Raw genomic sequence first — 20,065 nt, 5'->3', positions numbered from 1 at the left:
TGATGTACATGATGAAAAAGAGAAAACAGAAATATAAACATAGCAATTAATTTCATTCAACAATGTGCAATTTTTTATTGTTTCTTTACATGATTTTGTTTAGACATCTTAAGCATGAAACATTCTTCAATAGAGTTTTCCTTAGAAATTATTTATTTCTAAATCAGAATTTATGCATATATTTCATATCAATGGTATTCAATCTTTTTTGATGTCATAATTCTTTAAACATTTTCCAAAGTCCTCTTACCTCTGGAATATTTTTAAGTTAAACTAAAGCACCTTAATACAAACATTTATCTTTACTTATTATTATATAAAATACTATTTATATGAAAATACAATAATGAAGCATATGATTGAAGCAAGGAGAAAAAAACGCTCTCATTAATAACTTCCATGCATCTTTTGCATACACCTCACGTACCTCCAAGGGGACAATATATACTTCTAATTCAGTGTTTCTCAACCCGTAATTCGTAGGAAGGTAAATTTTATTGTAGGTATAAAATATAATCACAAATAAAATTAAAATTGGCAATCAACCATCTTTGTTGTCGCAAATCAAGAGGTATCCCTTACTTAGATTACAATGTAAGACATTGTGTGTCACCAGCACACTGTTGGTGACGCCACAAGCTTTCATCTGTCACAGTCAATCACCAGCTTCTGAGCATGTAATATGTATTGGATTTGTTTTTGTGTATTCGTAAAGTATTTTTAACATTTTCGCAACACTAGTGTGCAAGAATAACTGTTAAAATTTGTAGTGATTATTTGATTGTATATGTTGGGTGAGTTTCTTTAGTATATTTTTAATTATATTTAATTAATAAGTGATATTTTGTTTTAGATTGGAATTATTTATTTTAAGAATTTAATATCAGCAGTATACAGTACTGCTGATATTAAATCAGTATACTGTACTGAGTATATACTATACTCAGTACAGTATACTGAACAACATGGATAAGTGGCTAAAAACAGGATTTTTGAAACGTCAACCCAATACTAGTTGTGAAGAAACCTGTAATGATGAAGTAGTACAACCTAGTACTAGTTCTGCAAAAGAAAAGAGAGAGAGAGAGAGAGAGAGAGAGAGAGAGAGAGAGAGAGAGAGAGAGAGAGAGAGAGAGAGAGAATGAAGAAAAAGAAGATGAGGAAGTATGAAGAGGTATCAAAAAGTTCATATCCTTACCTAGAAATAATAGCCCTAGAAAGGTGACACTTCAGTAACTTTAATCCTTTTCTTTGTACATGGAGATACAAAGAAAAGGATCAAAGTTCTCCCATCTATGGATCAATTGTTTAATGCCTTGATCACAGAAGTCCACACTTTTTGCCTGAAACTATGATTCCACTTCGTTGATAACTTCCTGAGATGAATCAAAGCAGTGTCTATGCAATGGTTTCTTCATTGTACACCCAGCATTCATCATTTGTCACCAACTGATCAAAAAAGTTCTCAACATCAGCATTACACAAATCCAACAGTTGGCAAGAACTTTTCATTGCCAACACCTTCTGCAAAGGTGTTAGCAATCTTTGAACCCATCATGGGGAGACCTTAGACATGTGTAGATGGTCATGTAAAATGCTGTGGGCAGACCCATAGCTAATTCCCACTGCATTTGGAATGAAATGAATTGTCACATGTCTGTCACTTCTCTTGGCTCATCAAAGACATTTGTAGTTTGACCACACTGGAACTCCTGTTTCCACTTTTTTTACAGTGTCATAGGATGGACAATTCTGCTCATACACAGCTTTCATTTCCTCGTCAATTTCCTGAGCTTTCTTGTCCTGCAAATGCAGGAACTTGATCACTGCTCTATACTTCAATTTGCCAACCATAGCGTCCTTCCCCAGATTCCGGGCTCCACCTCTGGTGTGCGATTATCTACAGGAATGAAATTTCACATGTTAGTTATTGAACATGTAGACAACTTATATTAAAAACGGCATCTTCCTACTGATGTTTTATTTAGGTCAAGGTATGAACTTTTTATACCCCCCCCTCATATGATGAAACATATTTAAAATTAGGCTTTACATGGAATGGAATTGAAAGTGAATCAAAACCCACATGTCTTTTGTGCTACATACAGCTGGAAAATGAAAGTTTAAAACCTGCAAATTTGCATTATCATTTAGAAACAAAACATCCTAATTTCAAAAAGCCGGAAGATTTTTTTAAAACCATTTAAATAAACTTCAGATACAGAAAAACATCATTCCCTTGTGTGTTAATCAGAATGAAAAGTTATTGAGAGTTTCATATTTAGTGAGTCTGTGAATTGCAAAATCAAGGAAAGCCCATTCGATCAGTGAAAATTTAGTGCTTCCTGTGGCGAAAGATATTGTGAGGACAATGATTAGCGAAAAAAATAGCAGCAAAAGACTTGGACCTTGTTCCATTTTCAAATGATACAGTTTGTCGCCATATTAGTGATATGGCTTGTGATGTAGAAACTCAATTACTAAATAGGGTGCGAGCTAGAGATGTCTTTTCATTACAACGTGAAAAGTCAACAGATATTGCAGGTTTAGCCCATCTGTTGTATTGTGTAAAATACATTTTTGAAGGAAGTGTCCAAGAAGACTTTCTTTTGTAAGTCATTACCCTTAAGAACCACCAAAAAAAGACATTTTTGCATCTCTCAACTCTTACATAACTGAAAATAAAATTGACTGGAAGTGGTGCATTGGTGTCTATTCCAATGGTGCCAGAACAATGACAGGAACAGGAAAGCACAGTGGTGTGATGGCTGAAATTTGCAAAATTGTTCCTAATATTACTTGGGTATATTGTAATATTCACAGACAAGCCCCGAGTTGTAAGAGTATACTAAGTGAATTTACAGATGTTTTACATGTAGTGATAAAAAAGATAAACTTCATTAAATCAAGACCAACAAACAGTCAGTTATTTGTTGCTCTTTGTGATGAAATAGACAGTGAATACAAACAACTTCTTTTGCACACAGAAGCTCATTGGCTATCCCGTGGTAAAATACTCACAATATTATTTGATCTTCACTAAGAAATGATATTTTTAATAAATTCAGAATTTCATCATGCTGACTGCCTGAAAAATGGTTCATTAAATTAGCATCTCTCAGATATATTTTCAAAATTAAATGAATTTAATTGACAGCTTCAAGGGTCAGCAGTAAATTTATTTAGTGCAAATGCTAAAGTTCAGGGTTTTATGAAAAAACTTGATTTATGGATTCAATGCATCAAAAAACAGAATTTTGACTCATTTTCTATAATGGAATCCTTTTTGGAAGAAAATAATTTAACTCTTCCGTTAGATATATCTGATAGTATCTATTCTCATTTGTCTTCACTGAAGCAGAATTTCCAACATTACTATCAATGAAAATTATGACTTGTACAGTTGGATTTGCAATCCAATTTGAAAACAAAGCACACTTATCACAATGAAATTACAAGAAGATTTGATGACATTTATTCAGATGGAGCACTTAAGTTGAAATTTGAAAATACGCTGTTGGCAGACTTCTGGGTTCAAATTCAAAAGGAATATCCTGAATTATTAAGCATTGCATTAAAAATATTGATTTCCATATTCATTTTCGTAAAACCAGATTTTCAGCTTTAGTAACAATGAAAAATAAGTATAGTATAGGAATCAACTTGATATAACGTCAGACATTTGATTGAAGCTAACAAAAAATGAAGAGCCAAATATAAATGAACTTTGTAAAAAAAAAAAAAAAAAAAAAAAAAGCAGGCACAAACAACCATCACATTAAAATTTTTAAAGCCCTTTTTTAATTCTATTTTTTCAATAAGAAATATGACAACATATAAATTTTTCTTTCTTTTAAAATTTCTCTTACCATTCGTACGTTATTACCACTGATTCATTACTTAGCAGAGCTGATAATAAAAGAAAAAACTATAAATTTGTCAGGAAAGTTCATAGATGTAATGAAACCCTATCCTGTGGTCTGCAGTAAGAAAAGAATGCTTGAAGTGGTCCGTGAATGATAAAAGATTGAGAAGCACTGTTATAGCACTTTCAAAGGGACCAGTCCTAAAGGAGCCCTATAAGCTGGATCTACTTCACAGGAATGATCATGGCAGCAGAAGAATAAGTAATAAAAGCAGGAACAGTGCTAGAACCAGGAGTGTTATAAAGGGGATTTACTGTATTTTAAACAGCCTATCATTATATTTAAAATAAACAAGATTTTGTTCTATAAAACAACTACAAAATTCTGTAATGTTTCAAAGAACAATCTTGTATCATTTAGCACAGCCAAATGATACAAGTAAGCTAGGCTATTGTCACATATGGAAAGGGGGGGAAACACCTTTCGTAATCACGTTCTGCTCAGCACCAGTAAATTTTTTTTCTTCTATTTCTCCTTAAACATTATCCAAGCTCTCAATCATAGTACTTCAGCAAATAATTTATTCTGGTTTTTGCAGTACATCAGCATTTAGACTATACCAAGACAATGTATAAGCACATGTTCGTAGGTCAGTTTTCATGCTGAGCTGGCTGAGGAACCTTACATTCTCTGCCTAAGACTGGATAAGTCTACTGAATCCTATAAAAGCATTTCTAATCAATAAAGAGATTGAAGCCCTTAAGAATTCCTCCAGCATCAGGTGGAATTAAAACTCAGGCCTCTCCAAACAAGTGACACATGGCAAAACAACTACATCCTCACAAAAGATTGATTTTAGCTGTCAACCATTGCTGGCTAAAGGTAAACTTTCTGATATCCAGTGCACAGTTACTGCCCTTCACTTCATTTCATGTGGTTCTTGTCTCCCCTACTAGTGAGAATATTCTACTCTCATTAAATTTTCTCTTTAGAGCCTTTATACTTAAATCAGATCCCAACCCCACCACAGGTTTAAGTTTCCAGTCTTGAAAACTGCACCTTTGCAGTTAAGGGAATATCTTTTTTGTACTCCTTACCAATCTAGTCACCCTTCTCTGGATTCACTTGATAAGTTTGATTTCATTTCATTTCATGGATCATTTCTTTTGGCACACTTTTGTCCAGAATGTTGCAGTACATCAAACAGCAGCCTATCAACATACAAAATACTTGGAGGAACAATTCCATCAAGACACTGATGGAATTGTTCCTCCTGTTTTTCACTCACTGTGTGACAGAATTCTAAATGTGAATACAAGAAACAAAGTTTCAGTGGCATGTGACAATCTCATTTCTTTAAATGCATTGAGAAGTTTCTCAACTCCATCTTTGTATGTGGGAAATCAGTGGTTACTGAAAAATGTTTCCAAAAAGCCACATGACTGCCTGCCACATGACATGCTATCAGTTCTAATACACTGAGGCATTTTTCAAAGCTTTCACATCCTGCAGAAGCTCTCTAATTTGAGGCTCCAGGAAGTGAAGGAGATTCTCTCTTTCAGTACCATAAAAGTGAAAGATTCCCTCTTTGGGAACTGATCATTGGAAATTTCTCACTCAATTAATGAAATTCTCTTGAATTCATCTTACCTGCAACTTTCACAAAACTCTTCGCTAGACCAAGTTTAAGGTAGATAGATGAAGAAAAACCTTCTTCATTGGATCCATTAATGGAACAATGCACACTACTCGTTCTTAGCTCATATGTGGTTCTTTGAGGCTGGTAACATCTCTGATGTAATGGTCTGCAGTAGAACAGCTGTCACATGAAGCACAGGACAGTCAACAATACTTTGTGAACCCTCATTGCATGCCAATTATCATACCAATGACTTCAAGATCATTGTAGCTATTCCACTGATGAGTGCCATACTGAAATGGTTCAAGTAGTGTTTTCACGTTACAAAATGTCTCCTTTAGATGACAAGAGCAGGCAATGGGAATGGATGGCTTTAAGTTCCATTATGCAACAGAAAATGTTTTCAAACTTAACTGTGAGGAGTCAATGAAGAGATGCATGCCATTCAGATGTAATATGTACTTGTAACAACTTCCCTAAAAACTTTGTTGATATCACAGCAGTAACAGAGCAGACAATTTACTGATTTACCGAAAAGGTTGCCAAAACCAGTTTTTTTTTTTTTTTTTTGATAGTAAGACATTTTGGCTTCTTTCTTAACCAAGTGTCTCTGTTTTAGTCTTGAAGTGGCAAGTTTGGCTTTATCTTTGAAGAGAGCACGGTCTAATGAGGTTGTTCAATGGATCTTGGGCAAACAGCTCTGCCTCCAATGTCTCTTCATGAGGCATGCAATCAGGATTGGATGAAATTCTCAGGTCTCTGCCAATTGCATCTTCATCACATTCCATTTTTTTCTTTAAATAATTTAGTCCATTGTGACGAGATATCAAAACTGTCATCCAGAGGGACTGATCTCAGTGCCAAATCAAGGTTTGGCTAAACAATTTTATGCTTGTTACAAAAGCAATTGTCAATCATCATGGTCTTTTAGCTCTCTCAATATCATGGGTGTGGCAAACCGCACTGACTTTTCCTTTTGTTCAACCAGTCAAGTAATCCATTTGAAAAAGTGGTACAAATAACATATGGTGCCCATGAATTATCATATCACCTAAAGGGCAGCCAGAGTACAACTGATAAACTTTCAAAATATCTGCCATGATTGCACACCATGTGATTGAGTTAGGAAGGTGCCACACATACAGCAGAATTTGTTGGAGTAATGGATAATCAACGTGTGATAATCAACAGACCTTACCTGAAAAAATTTATAATCAAATCATTAGATTCTGAAATAACAGAGATATAGACATATTCAAAAAGTTACAAATATTAATGTATAAAGAATAATAATAAATAAATAATAATTATATTTGTGTAATTGGTCTCATGAAAAAATTAGACATACTAGAAGAAAACTGAAAACAGATTTGCAATTGGCATCCAAATGTACTGGTGCTGATATCAGCATTAGCAGAGGCATATGATGCATGAAAACAAGCTTATACAGAAGCATCAGCCAAAAAAAACAAAAAACCTTCCAATTTCACCCATCCAATTCACTACAAATGTTTGTCTAGTTCTGCCTTGAACTTATTTAAGCTGTCAACTTCTACAATGACAGATGGAAGTTTGTTCCAACAATCAACTACCCGCTGGCTAAAGGCAAATTTCCGCACATCAATTCTATAACTGTCTTTCCTCAATTTGAATCTATGTCCCCTCAGGCAACAATTAATCTGAGTAAGAGGAAGAATCCCATCAGCATTGAGCTTGCTCAAACCATTCAAGGCCTCATACACCTCAATTAGATCCCTAGCAGGTGTCTAGTTTCCAGAACACTGTAATTTGCAGAACTTAAGCCTTTCTTCGTAAGAGCAACTATTAGCTCCATTCCCTAATCTTGTTGCCCTTCTCTGTACTTGTTCCAGAAGCTCTACATTATTCCTAAAATAAGGCCTCCAGACTTGTATGCAGTACCGAAGTTGTGGCCTGACCAATGTCTTATACAAGAGGATAATCACCTCCTTATCCTACTAGAAAAATTCCTGTATATCATTGATAAGACGCCATGAGATACTCTTGTAGACTGTTTGCACTGCTCGGAAAACTTCATATCTGACTGCACAATTACCCCCAGGTCCTTTTCATTCGCGACCATCCTGAGTGTAATACTACACGGCTGATACGTTACTCTGGTGTTACCGCTACCCATTTGCAATACTTTACATTTGTCAACGTTAAACTTCAGTTTCCACCTCTCAGTCCATCTGCCCAACTTTTCTAGATCCTGTTGCAGTAGCATACTGTCTTTACTATCATCAACAACCCTGCCAACCTTCATATCATCTGCAAACTTGTACATTAGGTGTGATATACCTTCATCAGTATCATTAATAAATACAGAAAACAACAATGGACCTAGCAATGAAACCTGAGGGACTCTAATAACATTAGTCCATGATGAGCAGTGTTCATTGATTACCACTCTGTCTTCCCCCACTCAACCATCCCTTTATCCATAGCAGCAATTTGCCCTTAATACCATACTGCTCCAATTTGTACAGTAGCCTTACATGTGCAACAGTATCAAAGCTTTCGTAAGATCCAAGTATACGATATCAAAATTATTTTTTGCATCCAGTACCTTCGTGACCACATCATAGTATCCAATCAAATTGGTCAGGCAAGACTTCCCCTTAACAAACCCATGCTATGTCCGAACTATAACTGGTCTTATCTAGATGATCCTGTAGTGCTTCTTTACCCAGTGCCTCCATTAATTTCCCCAAAACAGAAGTTAAACTAACAGGTCTGTAATTATTTGTGTCACACTTTGATCCTCTTTTGTGAATTGGGGTCATATTTGCACATCTCCAGTCTGGGACCTCCCCTGACTCCAAGGACGCTTTCATAACTATGGCTAAAGGTTTGCTTACTCCCTTTGCTGCCCCCTTTAATATAACTGGATAGATCTCATCCACCCCAGGTGCCTTTCTTATGTTTAACTTCAACAATTTCTCTTCCACTTTTCTCTCCGTTATTAAAAAATCATTTTGCTCACTGGCAAAGTTTAATAAACATCTAGCATTTCCCTTCCTGAATAACTCCTCATGTGTAAATGTAGATGCAAAATATTCATTCAGTTTGTCAGCTACCTGAACAGGATCATTAACAGTTGAACAAACCAATATCAAGTGGACCAATATGATTCATCATCCTTTCCTTCTAAAGTTTACATAAGTAAAGAACTCTTTGCTGTTTTTCTTTGCATCCTTTGCCAAAGGTTTCTCATAACCTTCAGAGGTGGACTGGCCATTAGACTTACCAGGGAAACCCTGTTGTGTAGAGGCTGGAGACCAATGGAGGCCAGTGTGAATCTGGCTGCAAACAATATGGCCATAAACACTAGTATGAGGCCCATACAAGTTTTTTCCAGTAAGAATTTTTGACCCAGTCCGCCTCTGTCTACCTTTGCCTGCCTAACCTTCTTTGTGACTTCATTACAGACCAGCTTATATCTACGATAGGCTTCTGTGTCACCTGTTAATTTATATGTATCCCATGCATTTTTATTCTCTGCCATGTGTTTCATTAGTTCGTCTAACATCCATTTAGGCCTAAACGTTGAACAATATTTCTTAGTTGGTATGAAAAGCCTAGTAGCTTCCAAGATTAATTCATTGAATACTTCCAATTTAGAATTTTCTGTTGGTAACATCATCAGTTGGTTCCACCGTATACAATTTAAAAACTGTCTGAGACCACCATAGACACCTTTACAAAAGCAAAAACCCTTCTCTTTAGCTGATGGTAGTTACATCTTTGAGTAAACATCAGCACACTGATCACTGCCACCAAGTGGTTCCTTTATCTGCAGATTCTTAATGCATGAAGAATCACTACTGATAATCAGATCAAGAGTATTACTCCCTCTGGTTGCCTCTTGAACATGCTGCTGTAGAAAACAATCATCCAATAAATACACAAAAGCCTTGCTAGTGTGCGAGTGACCAACCCACAAGTTCCAGTTAATATCTGGGAAGTTAAAATCCTCCAATATAAGACAATCTGATTTACTAGCCCACTATTTTTCTGTACAGTTGTTCAGTATACCCATCAAAGTCATTAGGTCTATAACACACTCCTACTCTCAATTTTGCTTTACCAGTGCTTATGTCACACCAAACTGACTCAACATTGCACTGTCCACCCATGTCAACTGGATGCACTTCTTACATCCCAATCACCTCACTGAGGGCATGTGATGCAATGTTGACCTCTGTTCTAAGTGGAAAATTCTTTACATGTCTCTCCAATCACATTCCATCAGCATCGAAGGCTTTCCAGGTCATTTCATGATGGTTTCAGCACGAGTCTACTTCCATTTGCAGATCACATCAGTCATTGATCTAAGGATCTCCGGTGGCACTGAAGTGTCATGTCCAGACCAGTTGCCTATGTGAATAAGCAACTGGTCTGTACATGACACTCCTAGACAGCGTACAAGAATATTTATAGTTGTCTAACATATGGTGCATGGATAGGACATGACCATCTATCAATGGAGGGGTGTCTGAACATTAATGGTTAGGCAGCATATGCATACATATATGAGGAACATTGATGTCCCATAAGGAATAGAAACATTCCTTCTATCCTACACACTTGGTGTACCTAACCTGTTTTAAATTTCTCTGTCAGTTATAATCAGTTTCTGAAACACCTGTATACAGTGTGGCACAGCAACTTCTGGACCACACTGTATACAGTTTAAATACTTTTCAAAGAAATAAATATTCTTTACCTCTTCTTCCAACAGCATTTCGTACCCAGCCACGTTCCCTCTGCAGTGGACTAGCACGAGATGACATGACTACTAGATACTGCATATCTCGCCAAGTTAACGAAGGACTGTATAAATCAGATAAAGAGATAATTTCAGATTAAAAAAAAAAATTACCCATATATATATAAAAAAATCATGGGATGAACCTATTATACAAGTCAAACAAATACACAATATTATCTTTGGATTAAAACATAGTAAACTTAGAGCTTCGGCCAAAATCAACTTAACTTATAGCCATAATAACATACACTTAAACCACCTACTTAAAGATATTTTTAAATATAGATTAAGTAATAAAACCATAATTTCAAATGATTAAATTTAGCAATATAGTATTGGATCATATACAGTAAAACACCCGCTATTCGCGGGGTTATATTCCTGAGAAATGCCGCGAATACTGAGTTATGGCTCCCATAGTAATAAAGGGGTTCCGTTCCAAAGTATGAAATATATAACAAAAACTAGTCTAAAATTTTGTCTATGTATGTATTATATGTACCTTCATAATATGACTATGTACATAGACAGTACATAGTGAAATGCAAGCATATGGCATCGAAATGAAAATAAGAAACAATTTAATATTAAATGTAATATTTATTAGAAATTTCAAACAAATCTTTCAAACCAGCGCCTTTGCTAGCTAAAAACCTTATCCTGCCAATGCTATCATCAGTTTCGCTAAAGTGTTGATAAAGGAGTTTTGCCTTTTCACGAATGATGAGTGAACTTAACAGAATTTTATTTTGAGTTCAGTCTTCTATCCACAGATTTAAAGCTTTTTCCATTTTTTCTAATTTAACATCACGAGTTACAGAGCAAATTTTTTAAGCAATTAGCGTGTTTTCACGGACACTACGGCAGATTTTTCTTCCGATTTCTTGATTGATCGTACCATTGACTCATCAATTTTAATGTTTTGCCACTGAGGAGACACTTTCACCATTAGAAATTTTGTCTAATAACTGAATTTTACTCGCTAATGTCATCACCTTCTTTTATGTTTTCACATTTCCCTTGTTATTCGCAGCCATATTTTTGTACGGGTTAGAAAGAACTTGTCCACAATAAAGTTACTTTCTTCCATTAACACACTAGAAAAAGTCTGTTTTACACTGCAAAATGGTAGATTTATCACTTTTGTAAGCGTATAAATTTATAAATTGAGAAATTTATTCAATTTATAAGCATATAAATTAAATGCAAATGACGAAACCTTCCATGACAAGTGCATAACACATACTGAACAAGGATTAGCGAGAAACATCCATGCTCGCGATTTTGTCACCCCTCTCCCCCCCACACCCACTGAGCACTGTTTTGATTGGGAAAGATAAATTTAGCCACGCCCATGTTTTTTATGGCGAAAAATGTTCACGGCGCTTTAAAATTCACATTTTTTTGTTTCATTTTATATTAAATCAGCGACCGCGAATACAGATATCGTGAATAGTAGGGGTTTACTGTATTTGTAAATAAAATCATCAATAAATACAAACATGAATTACCTATTAACAATTTGAATATTTATACTAGATTCAGCTACAATAAACCTATAGGACTTGTAGACTGTAATTATAAACAAGTTGCCTGTAACTTAGATAAGTGCGATGTTGAGGCAGAGTGTTTTTGCCATTTGTCTCAATATCTAGCTTATGTGGATAAACATTATAAATATATTACAGGGGACCTTAGTATTATCACTGACCCTGAATTACGCAAATTGCTATCCTACGGATTTAAATATAGACCTAACACTATCTGTAATACTAATAAGATGAATAAACAAATACATTTAGACCTTATGCAATTTTGCTTAAAAATAGCCTATAAACACAACATACCGCTAGAAGCATTCCACAAGTGGATAACACTTACATAGTGTTATCCACTATGTAAGGACAGGGTGGATGCCCTCGAAGGAAATAAATTGAGGGGCCCATCAAGCTCTCAGCTGCCCACATCAACGCCAGAGCTTGCACTTGGTCATCAGGCAACACAGAAGCAGCCCCCTAGGCAGAATGCGCTGGTCCCACAGGAACTAGTAGTTGTTGGTGACTCTATTGTCAGGGAAACGGGGAACATCCTTTGTAAAAAGGATAGGTGGAATAGGACCAGGGTATGTCTGCCAGGGGCAAAGGTTGATGACGTTGTAGAGCGGATATCATCTTTTAAGGGCACAAAAGGTGATATAGTTGTACACGTTGGCACTAATGATATTAAGAGTAGGAGACCGGCGGAATTACTTAGCAAGTACAGGTCACTGTTGAAAAAAAGCCGTGAATTAGGGTTGAACTTGAAAGTGTCTGCAATTCTGCCCAGACACGATAGGAGGGAGTATATGATGAGAGCCTTGTCGATCAATTCGGCCCTGGAGGGATTGTGCAGGGCTCAAGGGGTAGAATTTTTTTCAGCCTGGACTGTACTTGTTAACAGGAGAGATTGCTTCTACAGGGATGGGATACACTTAAATAGAAAGGGTGCAAGAATTTTTGCTGATGCTGTCGAGGCAGTGTTAGGTGGGTCGGAAAACTGCTAGTTGGGGGGGATACAAGGACTAATAGATTAACAGTAGCCAGTGGCAGAGGTGGAAGTGATTCTTGCACTGCTTCTATTGAAATGAGCAGAAGTCTGAAAAACAGGATGCAGGATATTTCAGAGACTGCTGGTAGTCATTGCGGTACAAGTAAACACATGGGTTGTGTTAGGGTAGCTAAGAATAGAAACAGGTGCATGTATACCTGTGTGTACACCAATGCTAGGAGTTTGGTAAATAAATTTGATGAATTTGAGGTATTGCTCAAAACATCAAAGGCAGATATTGTTGGGATATCAGAGACGTGGTGTCACACAGATATAAGTAATGCGGAACTGGAATTTGGGGAATACAATGTGTATAGAAAGGATAGACGGGACAGGAGGGGAGGAGGGGTCATGCTATTAATTAAGAAACACATAAAGTCCAAGGAAGTGAAGCCAGTCGACATCGATGGACAGGGCAGCGTCGAGTCAGTTTGGTGTGACATAAGCATAGGGAAATCAAAATTGAGAGTAGGAGTGTGCTATAGGCCTAATGACTCTGATGAGTATAATAAGATATTGTACAGGGAAATAGAGTGGGCCAGTAAATCAGAGAGTCTTATAATGGGGGACTTTAATTTCCCAGATATTGACTGGAATTTGTGGGTTGGTCACTCGCACACTAGCAAGGCTTTTGTGGATTTATTGGATGATTGTTTTCTACATCAGCATGTTCGTGAGGCAACAAGAGGGAGCAATACTCTTGATCAGATTATCAGTAGTGATTCTTCATGCATTAAGAACCTGCAGATAAGTGAACCACTAGGTGGCAGTGATCACAGTGTGTTGAAGTGGGATTTACTCAAGGAGGTAACTACCATCAGAGGTAAAGGGAAGGGTTTTTGTTTTCGTAAAGGCGACTATGATGGTCTGAGACAGTATTTAAATTCTATACAGTGGGACCAACTGATGATGTTACCAACAGCAAACTCAAAATGGGAAGCATTCAAGGAACTAATCTTGGAGGCTACCAGGCTTTACATACCAACTAAGAAATATTGTTCAAGGTTTAGGCCTAAATGGTTGTCAGATGAACTAATGAGACATGTGGCAGAGAAGAAAAATGCATGGGATACATACAAATTAATGGGTGACATGGAAGCCTATGATAGATATAAGTTGGTCTGTAACCAAGTCACAAAGGAGATTAGGCAGGCAAAGGCAGACTATGAAAAATCCTTGGCAAAGGATGCAAAGAAAAACAGAAAAGAGTTCTTTACATACTTGAACTCGAAAAGGAAAGGGATGAATCAGATTGGTCCACTGGATATTGATGGTTCAACAGTTGAGGATCCTGCTCAGGTGGCTAACAATCTAAACGAGTATTTTGCATCTACATTCACGCATGAGGAGTTATTCAGGAAGGAGAATGATGTAGGTAAAGTAAACATTGGCAGTGAGCTGGATGATTTTGTAATAACTGAGAGGAAAGTGGAGGAGAGATTGTTGAGGATAAACATAAAAAAGGCACCTGGGGTGGATGGGATCTATCCAGTTATATTAAAGGAGGCAGCAAAGGAAGTAAGCAAACCCTTAGCCATAATTATGAGAGCTTCCTTGGACTCAGGGGAGGTACCTATGGACTGGAGATGTGCAAATGTGACCCCAATTCACAAAGGAGGTTCAAAGGCTGACACAAGTAATTATAGACCTGTTAGTTTAACTTCTGTTCCAGGTAAATTAATGGAGGCACTGGTTAAAGAAGCACTGCAGGATCATCTAGACAAGAATTCAGTTATAGCTCAGACGCAGCATGGTTTTGTTAAGGGCAGGTCTTGCCTGACCAATTTGATTGGATACTATGATGTAGTCACAAAAGAACTGGATGCAGGGAATAACTTTGATATTATATATTTGGATCTTAGAAAGGCTTTTGATACTGTTGCACATGGAAGACTGCTGCACAAATTGGAGCAGTGTGGCATTGGAGGCAAATTGCTGCTATGGATAAGGGGATGGTTGAGTGGCAGAAGACAGAGAGTGGTAATCAATGGACACTGCTCAACGTGGACTAATGTTATTAGTGGAGTTCCTCAAGGTTCAGTGTTGGGTCCGTTGTTGTTTTCGGTGTTTATGAATGATATTGATGATGGGATATCAAGTTTAATGTCCAAGTTTGCAGATGATACAAAGGTTGGCAGGGTCGTTAAGGACAATACTGACGCTATGCTGCTGCAACAGGATCTGGACAGGTTGAACAGATGGGCTGAGAGGTGGTAAATGAGGTTTAACATCGACAAATGTAAAGTGCTGCATATGGGAAACAGTAACCCCAGAGCAACGTATCAACTCTGCGTTACTACACTGACAGTGGTGGAGAATGAAAAGGACCTGGGGGTAATTGTGCAGGCAGATATGAAGTTCTCTGAGCAGTGCAGACGAGCTGCAAGAGTAGCTCATGGTGTCTTGTCAATGATATACAGGAATTTTTCTAGCAGGGATAAGGAGGTGATTATTCCCTTGTATAAGGCAATGGTAAGGCCACATCTTGAGTACTGTATACAGGTCTGGAGGCCTCATTTCAAGAAGGATGTAGAGCTGCTGGAACGGGTACAGAGAAGGACAACAAGATTAGTAAATGGAACAAAGGGTTGCTCTTACGAAGAAAGGCTTAAGTTTTGCAAATTACAGAGTCTGGAGACTAGGCACCGGCGAGGTGATCTGATAGAGGTGTATAAGGCTTTGAATGGTTTGAGCATGCTCAATGCCAATGGGATTCTTCATCTTTCTCAGAATAATCACCTCAGAGGGCATAAATTCAAATTGAGTAAGGACGGATGTCGGATAGATGTGCGGAAATTTGCCTTTGGCCAGCGGGTGGTTGGTTGGTGGAACCGACTTCCATCACTGGTTGTTGAAGTTGATAGCCTAAACAAATTTAAAGCTCAACTGGACAGGTATTTCGAACGAACGGAGGGGTGAAATGGGAGTGGGGTTTTTTTTTTTTTTTTTTTTTTGTTTTTTTTGGCTGATGCTGAATAAGCTTGCTTTCTTGCATCATATGCCTCTGCTAATGCTAATACCAAGCTATTTATAAACAGATACGTATTATACATAAAACTAAACTACCTACTAAGATCTTTGATTTGTTCGAAATTAAGCAACAATTAAAAAAGTTACAAGCTAAATTTATTATTACTACTATAGACAAAGCTGCCAACAACTACAGCCTTATATGTAAAAAATTTTATACATCAACATTACTAAAAGAACTGAATAACAGTACTACTTACAAATTAGTAGCTATTAACCGTAACACTATTATAAAGAAACTACTGGCTATGCAATAAAAGTTAAAATTAATAAACCCTAATACCAATTTTCCATATATATATATATATATATATATATATATATTGCATACCCAAATGCCATAAATCACCTATAAGTCTTAGATTTATCACTTCCTATAGGAATAGCTCCTCTAAGATTCGGCACCAAAAACCGGTAGACCTACTAAGTATTATTTTTAACAAAATTGACAATTCTAGAATTATTCTCAACAATAGCCCCATTTTAGAAATTTTAAACACCAATAATCATACCTAAGAGCATATTAACACGTACAACTTTAAAAACCTGTTTACCAGCATTCCACACAATAGTTTAAAAAATGTGTTTAGTAACATTACTGGGACGACTTAATAAATCTATGCATTTTCAATGGAAGCAATATATATAGGCAACACATAGGTATTGCCATGGGCGCGTGCAGTTCATGCCTGGTCACTAATCTGTATCTTCATCACTTTGAAAATAACTTTAATAAGGACCTAATTATGTATAGATACATTGATGATTTGATGATTTAATTGTGTTTAATAATCCAAAATTTCTCACCGAAACAGTTAACCATTACCCTCCTGAATTAGAAAAAGAGGGTACTTAGAAACATGGTACCAAAATAGCAACATATTTGGACATAAACATACAAGTACAAGATAACATAATATATACAAAAGTTTACAATAAACGTAACGAATTCCATAGACCTAACAAGCTGGTATTCAAATATCTCCAAACGGATTCACAAAATCATAATAGTTTCACAATGTATTAGAAGGATTAAGATATGCAACAATGCTGATAATATAATAAACAAACTCATCTATTTCAGACATAAGTTGACTGACAACAGATTCCCAGAATGTTTTATAACTAGATACCTACATATAGCTATTTTGATAGCTATTAATAAATGTCATAATCATCTTAACCAGCATTACATTATATCTAAAGTTTTGCAGTATTAATAATATAGACTATGCACTCTTTATTGTTATTCCGGTAATGACGGTTTTGTTGACACTTAGCGGCATCTACAGAGCCTGTACATATATACATAGTAGGCACTACCTTAGGAGCAAGACATATATAGCTTACGCTCATTGAAAAGGTGGTACCTATATTTCATTTTAGGGTAGGAATTAATTTCTTGACTTCTCTCTTTTGCTCCTGAGAACCTTATATCTATCGTCCTTTTCTACGGTACTCCTCTAAATATAATACATAATTTTGTTAGTTCTACACGCTTAAATATAAATCTAGAGGGCGCGCACTCTATTTGGTTTATTTTATTTTATTTTATTTATTTGGGTTATTATGTTAACTAAGTTTACATGTCAAAACTGAGAGGGCGCTGGCATCAACTTTCATCGGAGATATAATAACATGTGCTCTACCATGCGGTCTTTCCTATATTTCTTTTCTTGGTGGTAAGATGTTTGCTATCTCCTAATCATTATTTATTTCATGTTGTAAACAGATTTATTGAATATAATAGGCCTTTATACCACTATTTATAGCTTTTAGGAATTAGCCATTCCACTGTTCGCTAAGTTTTTAGGTTATGCCTTTTATTATCCTAAAATCAAGTATTATACTTATGATATACCAGGATCCCTTTCTATAAGGGACGGGATGTTATGCTCCCGGTATTATCCTATGTACCTTTGCATTAACACTTTTTCTTTACTTTTAACTATTGAATCCTATTTTTCTTACCTCATGAACTATTAGAGCAATTAGAGGGGGGGATTGAGGTACTATTACTATACTTAAACCTTACTTCCGTTCTCCTTATTTTAGCGATTGCTTCTTTTGTACCTATTTATATGAAAATTATAGATTGATATTGGTTCTCTTTTCTCTTTATTCTAAATAATTGTTTCTTCAATTTTTCTACATATGAATTTTAGCTATCAGTTGGGCTAAATGTTATCTTGCCTGTTAACAACTAAATTATCTACTTAACCACTAAACTTTCAATATTACATATTTGACCATGTTAAACATGGCAGATGACAACAGAAACTGCCGACCGGGCTAGCCGAGTGGGTAAAGTACCTGCCCGGCAACCCAAAGGTCGTGGGTTCGATTCCCGCCTCGGGCTTGGATCAAAGTACTGCAAAAACCTTGGGAGGTGCAATATGGCCACAGAAGCCGATGCGCCAACAACTACCAAATCAAAAAAAAAAAAAAAAACACAACAGAAACTGCTAGCTCTGTTAATTATGAGTGGGATATATTGAGAGGGTTAGCCCTCGACAAAGTCCCTTTCAATGTATCCAATTACCTATAATTAACATTATGTATTATACTATTATTACTTTGTTTTACTAATGATTATTCTTTACTAGGTTTGGCCACGGGGGCTGGTATCGGCTATTATAGAGTTAATTGGTGCTTTGATCTATGGGTATATTTTGGGCAGATAGTTAATATACATATGTTCTTATATTTATATAGAATCGGATTTATATTTTCGGACACCACCACCATAAAATCTAACATAATATACTATTAAACAGCACATACCTAATTTACTTAAACTATTATCAAAAAATTATATATATATATATATATATATCCATGTTAGGCAAAGAATTATTTATAAATTTTAAAATCATAGATAACTTAAGGTTATTAATAAAATCAGAACAGATTAATGCCATCTATGTGAAAGATTATGCATCACATCGGCCTGTATTAATTTGATATGTTCTAGATATATTAAAAGGTTGATATAGTAGAATTAGGTAGTGTAAAAACATCGGATTAGAAATGAGGTAACAAGCTGAGTAAGTTAAGGTGCAGTCTGAGAATGATCTGTAAGTCAAAACAGCCTAAGTAATATATATATATATATATATATATATATATATATATTAGTGTCAGAAAAACTGCTTTATGCTAAAAGCATAATGATTTATCTGAGTTTTCATATACAAATAGGTAATGACAGAGTAAAATATACCCCCCCCCCGCCAAGTACAATGAGAGTCATTTACACATCTTGGCATTGCACCAAAAAAATGCACGATATCCACTCGAGCAATGTCTCTTTATGCCTGGATTAACTCTGCCCTCAAACCAATGAAACATCATATCCCACACATACTTAATAGGAAGCATGTAAATCAATTATAGAAAAACTACACTGCCTGCCCACTTTATTATAACCACATATTTAGGCTACATGCAATAATCTATGTAAATATTTATGCAAATGAAGTACATAGGTGTGTGAAATGTGCAGGAGAGAACCATAATGATGTTCTGATCCAACTAGCATCCAAGCCAGCTCACTGACACCTTGGGAAAACAGGGTATATATCACAGGCTTCCAAACATGTATGCCCTCAGAGGTGATTATTCTGAGCAAGAGGAAGAATCCCATCAGCACACACTTGTCAGTGCACATTTAACAAGTTGTAATCAGAGAGGACAGACACATCATCAAGTATTCATTATTATTAGTGTCATTTGGGCCTTTAATAAATGGAAAAATATCTGGAAAACATTGTGAACAGATGCAAATGATGCCAAAACTGCAAGGTGGCAAGAGTAAGATGAGATGTGACACCTGGAGCACATTAGTATGTGCAATCAGTACCCACATCATGCAAATAACCCCACGAAGAAAGCACTTTGAGAGTTGAAGACATTGACCTTGAATACAAACTAAAAATTATGACTGTTGATACCAGGAATGAAAAGGATGGTTGAAGGAAGGCAGTGATAAAAGTCAACAGCAGTCTAAAATGAATTGGCTCATAGTTCTGCTGGAATAAAGGGTTATGCAATACTTGGAGAAATGACAAAAGAACAGGTTTAAGTACAATTGCAGTTTCAATACAAATGTTTCCCATAACTAATTCCTGGTGTTTGATTTGTATACTTCTG

At 36.1% G+C, this 20,065-nt stretch overlaps 1 protein-coding gene across 1 annotated transcript in view; it reads right to left on the bottom strand.

Moving 5' to 3' along the window:
* Fur2 (furin-like protease 2) overlaps window positions 1–20,065 on the bottom strand; it is a 319,466-nt gene that overhangs the window by 117,456 nt on the left and 181,945 nt on the right. The window contains exon 10 of the mRNA XM_090382727.1: window positions 10,253–10,359. Coding sequence (XP_090238853.1) covers window positions 10,253–10,359 — 107 coding nt within the window. The remainder of the gene's footprint in view (window positions 1–10,252; window positions 10,360–20,065) is intronic.

The sequence above is a fragment of the Mastigoproctus giganteus genome, chromosome 1 (assembly GCF_048544385.1).
Source record: "Mastigoproctus giganteus isolate SK-2022 chromosome 1, ASM4854438v1, whole genome shotgun sequence".
NCBI classification, from domain to species: Eukaryota; Metazoa; Arthropoda; class Arachnida; order Uropygi; family Thelyphonidae; genus Mastigoproctus; species Mastigoproctus giganteus.
Note: the sequence above shows the minus strand (reverse complement) of the source record. Positions and strands in the feature narration are given on the sequence as shown.